This window comes from Theobroma umbraticum, unplaced genomic scaffold (genome assembly GCF_002168275.2).
Source record: "Theobroma umbraticum cultivar Fairchild unplaced genomic scaffold, ASM216827v3 scaffold_204.0, whole genome shotgun sequence".
NCBI classification, from domain to species: Eukaryota; Viridiplantae; Streptophyta; class Magnoliopsida; order Malvales; family Malvaceae; genus Theobroma; species Theobroma umbraticum.
In genome coordinates this window covers 1,166,875-1,175,158 of record NW_018397267.1, presented here as the reverse complement: position 1 = coordinate 1,175,158, position 8,284 = coordinate 1,166,875, and the positions used below count along the sequence as shown (strand labels likewise).

The following is an 8,284-nucleotide window of genomic DNA, read 5'->3' as shown; positions in this document are numbered from 1 at the left end:
TCGACCGTAGACTTGATCAGCACCATCTCCAATAGAGGTGCTGTAGAAGCCGGTTTCTGAAGTATTGGAAGGTAATGCCTCAAGAACCCACTCAAGGTTGTTTTCGAATGTGCTGTTACTTGTGTAGTTTGTATTGTCTGAGCAAAAAGTGAAGAGAAGATTTGGGGAGACTGCGTTAAAGAGCATGAACAGCCTCAAGATCAGCAAAAGCATAGCTGAATGTGAACAATTGCCCTTTTTTCCCTTTTTTTTTGCTCTCTTTGGACTATGATCTTTGCATTACTACTTTTTAGCTTGAGAACTGTAAATATGGAAGTTGACTTAATCAGAAAGGCCATTAACTGTTTCTTCGGGGCATTTCCTCTTCTTAAACGACTTGTGGTCACAAATTTTAGGTAAGGTTAAACTCATGAACATCACAAGGAAACTTCCCCTGTGAAGCTGGAAATTCACGAAGACTTCAGTATTTTTGGCAAAGTCTGACTCAAACTCACAATTACCCCTACAATTTTTGTTAAATGTCATTCGTAAAGATTGATTTAGAGGTCAGTGATAACCAAATGTCTTAATGGCATGGTAGGAATTAGATCGTTTCATTATAAGACTTTTCAAGCCCGTCCGAGGGAGTTAATATCTATTCCCTCTAATTTCAATTAAAATAGTATCTTTTTTTAAATATCGAGAAAACATATAATCAATAAAATGATTGTGATACTCAATCTCATATCATATATAAATGTATTATCAATATATAAGTTCATCGTTATTAATAATTTGAATTTAAATTTTTTGAGTCATCACATCCAATGGTTACAATAATAATAATAAGTAATTGGAACAACTGCTAATCAATTGACTGAACGGAAGAATAAAATGCCAGGGCGACTTTGACACTTAAGGCATGGATGAAGAGAGATTCCATGTCATTGTATGGCTATGAAGGGGGCTTAAATGTAGGTACTGGTTCAAAGGTTTTCTTGAGTAAGCCTAGAATTCGACGTAAATGAATAGTCAAACTGAATTAGTATACGCAAAATACAAATTACTAATGGCTAAGCGTCAGGAACTTTTGATATAGACAGGATTTGACCAAACACACTATGTCGTCACTGCTTTGATATTATTCTACCCAACCAAATCTTCCATTAACCAATACCCATTTGTATTCGACTTTGATCTTGAATTTCCCAAGGTTACCATCACTGTAATTATTAATGCTTTACCTTGAGCTTGGACAGCAGAAGAAGAGTCTACTTTGCCCGGTTTGAGTCATGTAAGAACAAATTAAAGCATGAGTATGACGCCGGGGACCATTGATATTCATGTGTGACAGTTTACGTGTGGAGCAAAGATATTGCACCATGGTCATTGCTTAGGCAATCAATTGTTGCCCTGGTTTCTGATGTAGAAACTAGGCCAGTGACTGCCATTGACATTGAATATTCCTCTAGGTATATTATAAACATGGCATAATAATTAAAAAAAGTCAAATAAACTTTTATATTTTTATTGCATTATTCAATCAAACTCTTAGATTATTACTTGCATACTATACTTGTTAGTAAATTAATCTAAATTTGACTATGTTTAATTCATTTTTTGATTGATCTTAATTTCTTTGAAATTTGTTATTTCCGTCTTTAAAACTAATCAATTTAGAACTATAGATGTTAAGGGCGTAAAGTACATGTTGTTTTGTAAATCTCCTTTCCCGACTTTATTATTTTATAGGCTACACATATCTTATAAATACTAAATTAAATTTTAAAATTATCATCTGAACCCGCACTCAAATATCCTAAAACATTACTGGTTAAATATCTGAATTCGTTAAATACTTTATTACAATAAATTTAAAAATAAATTATATATATTTCTTAGAAAAATTAAATAAATTAATTAAAGTTAGTTCATACAAAAAAATAAATGAAAGTTCAAAATCAATAATGAATGAATTTTAGTAAGTATTACATTAATTGTAAAAAATTTAAACAAAAATTATTTTATATAAAATTAAATTTTAATATTAAAAGTTATTATTTATAATCAAATTTGAATAATAAGTACTTTAAAAAACCTATGACGAGAAGAAACTACTAAAATTCTATGCAAACTTCATAATAAGCCTCCAGACCCTGCTGCACCACTTTAAGCCTGAGGATATACTGGACACCTTGACTCGACCAGAACCTTTTATCAGCTTGCTGCGCATTTACCGGTACATTGGTAATGTCTTCTTTGGTTTTGTTAAGGAAAGTTGTTGCTTAAAACATTGTAAGTGCTACTTTAAACAAGTATTGCTAATAACATTTTGAACCAATGGAATAGAGATTTTGAACATTGAACTTTGATCCTGTCAATGAAATCAGTTGACTGCTGTTAGATTAAATTTAATTTGTTAATGGGGTCAATACATTCAATGGGTTGAGATATTAAATATTTTCATTTTATATTAAGTTCGAGCAATAGATATTTTTAAAATCACTACCAAACCTGTCATGAGTAGTAACTACTATTCAAATTCTATTTGAATTTGATTATAATTATTTTAATTTTATTTAATAGGGTTAAATAATACAAAGTAGGAGATTATAATGTACTCATTATCATTCTTAATCAGAGCCACATCACTTCAAGAATTTTCAAAAAAGGAAAAATAAAAGATTGAAGTTGGACTATCCTTTTAGGAAGATTTGGCCCAGACTGATGGGTCACTTGCCTTCGGGCAATAAACAGATCAAAGGACCACTTCTCATTTCCCGCGTTTTTTCCAAAGAAAGTTAGCACTCATTTCCAGTTCTTCCAACTCTGGTCGTTACGGCAGTTATTCTGAAAAGATCCTCTGGTTTTTTTTATAATTATAAAAAAATTCAAATTTTATTTTTTAAATAGAGAATTATGTACCAACTAAGTGCTTGAATGCTCTTCCATTTACTCTTTTCTTATCAGAAATTTCCCTACTCAAAATTTTGGCATGGCAGAGAAGCCGTTGACCAGAGACAAGCTGGCATCCTCTCAGAAATCAAAATCAATGCAATTAAAATACTCTGTGCTTTACCTTTCAAAAAAAAAATACTCTGTGCTTTGCTTTCTGCGGGTATGGTATGAGCCAGAACAGGGATTCCTCTTCATCAACCAAAGAACAGATCACCATTTTCTTGTCCCCTTTAGATAACTAAAGAGTAGCTGTCATGAATAATCAAATTTTAGCCAATTTTATCAGATATTATTTTACTTGTTTTAAGTCTTCAGAAAGTTTTCATTATCTGCAATGATAGCACACTTCTTTTTCTCATTTGGAAAAGAACACAACAGACAAAACGTGGTCCCAAAGGGAATGGAACAAGTAAACCATGAAATTCCAGAGGAAACGTGGAAATTGTTTTCTTGTGGTAATTGATATTCACGGAGGCACTAACCCACAAATGTATCATAGTCAGAAATCTAAAAATTCAAAGAGAAAATGGAATTTCTGTCAAGGCAAGCCATCCCTGTACTTCCAAAGGTCAATCATCTAGGTGCAATATTTGAAATCGTTAAACCATTGACAGAGCAACTTTGAGGCAGCGTTTGATGATGATCAGCAAATCTTCCCACAGAGAAGGCAGGTTGTTGAGGTTGGCATAATGTCACAGCTTCACCTTTCAACATTACCACAACAGATGACATGGTAGGCCTGTTGAATGCATCTTCTTCAACACACAACAGTCCGATATGGATGAGTCTTAAGAATTCATCTGGGCATCCATCCGTTAGTAATGGGTCCATCAATTCCAAGGCATTCCCTTCATTCCATAGATGCCATGCCTGCATCAAAATCCAATGTTGTTACAAACTTTTTTTGCAAGGCTGATACATTGGAGAGAAATGCAAGTAATTTAGCTAGAAAAATAGTTACATATGCTACTAGACTTGAGACACGTTTTGATTGATGGAAGCCTGCATTCCTTCTGCCAGTAATTATCTCAAGCAAGAGTACCCCAAAGCTGAAAACGTCAGACTTAATCGAATATAATCCCGCCATGGCATACTCCGGAGCCATATATCCACTATTGCAAAAACACAGCTAGATTTAGAAAAGGTATCAATAAGCTTGGAAAAACAAGAATTGCGCAGATATGGCTATGTGCTTTGGCAGAGTGGTATTCTCTTCACTGGAATCCACGGCATGGCTAAGCATTTATCTTGACAATCTTGCTAACTTAAGGAAATGAATTGAAATTAGAAGAGCGGCTTACTATGTTCCGACTATTCTAGCTGTATTAGCTTCGCTATCTGCCCCTGCAAAGATTCTTGCCATTCCAAAATCTGAGATTTTTGGGTTCATGTCACAATCCAGTAACACATTACTAGCTTTTATGTCCCTATGGATGATCCTAAGCCGTGAATCCTCATGTAGATAAAGAATTCCCCTTGCAATTCCATTAATAATGTTAAGACGTCTGCTCCAATTGAGTTGTGCACGTTTCTTTGAATCTGATGCAAAAACAAATTTCAGGCAAACACTGTGAGATGTTAATAGATTCAAGGGATTAAAACAAAAAGCTCTAAGCAAACGTGGAGTTAAGAACAGACCAAAGAGGACCACATCAAGGCTGCTGTTGGGCATAAGTTCATAAACAAGCAACTTTTCCTGCTGATCCACACAGAAACCCAGAAGCCCGACAAGATTTTTGTGCTGAAGTTTCAAAATCAGTAGGACTTCATTTGTGAACTCCAGAGTGCCCTGCTCAGAGAAGCTTGAAAGCCTCTTGACAGCTACTTCCTTTCCATCAGGTAGTACACCCTAAAGTGAACAAACTTGTTTTCTTTTAAATTGCAGAAGAGGCATCTTGCATAGTTTAATTTTTGATTAAGATGTCAATAATGAAATGTGTTGAGTATTTGACAGAAATTTCTCTTACCTTGTAGACAGGTCCAAAACCACCTTGTCCTAGCAGCTTTGAATCAGAGAAGTTATCAGTAGCTGAGTTTATGGTTGCCAAATCAAAATAAAAGTCATGAGCCCTTAGCTCATCTAAACCTTCAAAATACTGGTTCTGCATATCTGTGTTCTCAGGGTCGCCAATTTTGTTTAGTTTTTTCTTCCCTGGTACATGAAAACAAAGAGTAAAGTTGGCATCTAAAGCTTCAAAAGAGGAGAAAAGGAATGCTTGCATTTGAGAGAATAACTTTGATTGCTATTCTTACCGTTTCCAGTATCTTTCTTCCTTGCAACACAATACATGGTGGAAGCCAGTAGCAGTATCACTGAAACCGCTGATCCAATTGTAAGAACTGCAATCATCCATATTTTTTTTCCACCACCTGAATTTGAGGGAGGAAATACTAGTATCACTTTCAGAGGATTTTATTTAGTTAGTTATTTATTACCCGGTTCATGTAACCAATTCTTAAATTGAAATAAATTTGCATACCTCCTTTCTTTTTTGTAGAAACAGAGGAGTCTTTGGCGCCATCATAAAAGGCATATAACTCATACCTAAGATAGCAGCTGCGACTAAGAAGTCGTGCCCCACGAGAAGCATAGCACTCAGAAGAAACATCTTTAATGGCAGCCTCAAGGCATTCGTTACAGTCATCTGGGGATAAGTCTCGGGTGCACTGCACCATAGCATACAGGGTGTCATCTGCTGTATATGGTTCTCCTCCAGCAGCATACATATTTGCTGAAGAATTGAAGGCTGCCCTTTTGGTAAGATTTCGCAGCTTGTTCTCTACGACAGATTGGAAGTGTACAGGATCAGAGATGTTAATAATATTATCTTTGCAAAAATTGTCTGCTACATTCAATCGGCCAAAGAAATTATTATCTGAGTAGCGCAATTGGCAATCTTCCTCCCATACGACGGCTTGCGTTCTGTTTGGACAAAGATACATGATAGCCTTTGATGCAACGGAGATGCAGTCTTGGCAGGTTTCATATGAAACATAGTCGAGGCACAGGTACTGACCATAAACTCTATCCGTGCCATTCCCATAAGAGGTATTGTTGTATTTGGAGACAGAAGCTTCTGATGGCAGCAACGAAAGCAGAGTGTTGAGATTATTTTGGAATGAACTATTCAATAAATTATTGCTAGTATTGTCTGAACAAAGTGGGTAGGGAGGATCAGCAAGAGCAAGATCATGAACACCAAAAAGAAAAGAACAAAGCAAAAGCAAACGAATGGTTTGTGTAGAACAGGAATGATCCATATCTTGTCTCTCCAGTCTCTGCAACGCTGCAAGATTGGCTCAACTGCAGCTTAACCTTTAAGTGCAGACCTTAAATATTACTATGAGATAGAAATTCAGACAAGCAGTTTCTGGGGAGCAAGAACTTTCAAGTGAAAGTCAAATCAATGATACTCGTAGATGAATTTCTTACTGGGAAACTACGTAGAGTGGAAAAAACAATCCAATTGTCCTACTTATACAATGACCGCGACCTTTCGGGGTACAAGTCAATCCAACAGGCGGTTGATTATTTGCTAACAGGCGAATAGAAAATTCAAGGGAAAACGAAGGCAGAATCATTGAATCAGGCTGCAACTTTAGGCAGATAAACAAGGCTGATAAAGTTTTAACTACACTTGGTGTGGTTCCAGGAAGGTGCTTTCCACCTGCTGCGCCACTTTAAGCCTGACGGTATACTGGATACCTTGACCTGACCGTAACCTTCTGTCAGCCTGCTGCATGTTTACCAGTATCAACTAGTACATTGGTAAAGTCTTTATTTATTTATTTTTTTAGGAAAGGTAGAAGAGTTGCATTTCTTACATATCTTAATTAAAACATTGTAATTACCACAGCTAATTATGTCACTTAGATAAAATGAAACAAATGTCGTGCATTAATGTATTAAAAGGGAGTAATCGTTAATCTAGCAAACATCCAAAAGTTATAATGGAAGAAGAAGAAGCCCCTAGCCAAAGCTACTTCCACTAAGGCATTTTCTTGTAATTAAAGTGATTTGGTAGCATTTTCTTCTGCCTTATATAGCAGGAAGCAAACAATTATACGTCCAAAAGAGGAAAATTATCCCAGTGCATATAGAGAGAATTTCTAATAATATTTTATGATCACGCCCCATGAACAGAACAATCTCAGCAATATTCTTGTTACATTGAACAAAGGGAATAGAGATTTTGAACACTGAAATTTTGTCCTATCAAGGAGATCAGTTGACAGCTGCTAGATTAAATTTAATTTGTTAATGTGGTCAACGCATTCAACGGGCTGAGATATCAGATACTGTTATCTGATTCATTGATGGATCCATCGTTGAAGACTGATCAATTGCGATCACTCTGCCCACAGAAAAGGCGGGTTTCTTTGGTTCAGGAAGAGCAATCGTATCCGTATCCCTTCCTAAGTCAACCACAATTTCAGACATGGTGGGTCTGTCTGCTGGATCTTCCTGCACGCATAAAAGCCCGACATGAAAGCACCTGTTGATTTCCGGTGTTGAGCATGATTCCAGCAAAAAAGGGTCCACTATTTCCAATTCTTTTCCTTCTCTCCATATTTGCCAGGCCTGCCGATGAATTCACATAAAATCAAAATTTAGAGAGAACCAGCATTCTACTGATGGAGGGATACTTTAATTTTATCAAACAGGTAAACTCACATAAGCAAGAAGTGTCTGGGCATGTTCTGTTAGGTAAAAGCCACTATTTTTTTGCCCACACAGAATCTCTAGCACTATCACGCCAAAGCTAAAAACATCGGATTTCATAGAGAACAACCCCTGCATTGCATATTCTGGAGCCATGTATCCACTGTTTCATGTATAAATGCCAGCCATTTTTTTTCTCTTTTAGTGATTATCAAGCAAGGGTCAAGAATAAAAGATTTAAGGAAGAGCAAACTCACTATGTTCCCACAACTCTTTTAGTGTTAGCTGAATTCTGGTTTTCACAAAAAATTCTTGCCATGCCAAAATCTGATATCTTGGCAACCATGTCCTGGTCCAACAGTACATTGCTGGGCTTTAGATCTCTATGAATGATTTTAAGTCGGGAATCCTCGTGAAGATAAAGAAGTCCCCTGGCAATTCCACTTATAATTTCATAGCATGTCTTCCAATCAAGTTGTGGACGTTTCTCCGGATCTTTAAAAAAAAGAATATTGAAGATCATTTGATAAACAAAAAGATTCACATGAGTTCTAGTCGACTGTGGAAGAATAAAGGGGACATACCAAAGATGAAGAAATCAAGGCTTTTGTTTGGCATAAACTCGTATATGAGCAGCTTTTCCTCACCTTCAATTCCGCATCCCAATAGCCTGACAAGGTTTTT

General features: G+C 36.1%; 2 protein-coding genes across 2 annotated transcripts; both read right to left on the bottom strand.

Moving 5' to 3' along the window:
* Nucleotides 1-3,335: 3,335 nt before the first annotated feature.
* LOC110423771 (cysteine-rich receptor-like protein kinase 15) lies at nt 3,336-6,227 on the bottom strand. The gene is made up of 7 exons (XM_021438130.1): nt 5,418-6,227; nt 5,191-5,307; nt 4,905-5,089; nt 4,576-4,786; nt 4,239-4,476; nt 3,899-4,049; nt 3,336-3,807 (listed from the first exon to the last, which is right to left on the bottom strand). The coding sequence occupies exons 1-7, from the start codon at nt 6,196-6,198 to the stop codon at nt 3,511-3,513; spliced, it is 1,980 nt and encodes a 659-aa protein (XP_021293805.1). The 5' UTR covers nt 6,199-6,227; the 3' UTR covers nt 3,336-3,510.
* An 819-nt stretch (nt 6,228-7,046) lies between these two features.
* Nucleotides 7,047-8,278, bottom strand: LOC110424295 (cysteine-rich receptor-like protein kinase 10). The gene is made up of 4 exons (XM_021438846.2): nt 8,185-8,278; nt 7,858-8,095; nt 7,613-7,763; nt 7,047-7,519 (listed from the first exon to the last, which is right to left on the bottom strand). Exons 1-4 carry the CDS (start codon nt 8,216-8,218, stop codon nt 7,214-7,216), a joined length of 729 nt encoding a protein of 242 aa, XP_021294521.2. The 5' UTR covers nt 8,219-8,278; the 3' UTR covers nt 7,047-7,213.
* Between the last annotated feature and the right edge of the window lie 6 nt (nt 8,279-8,284).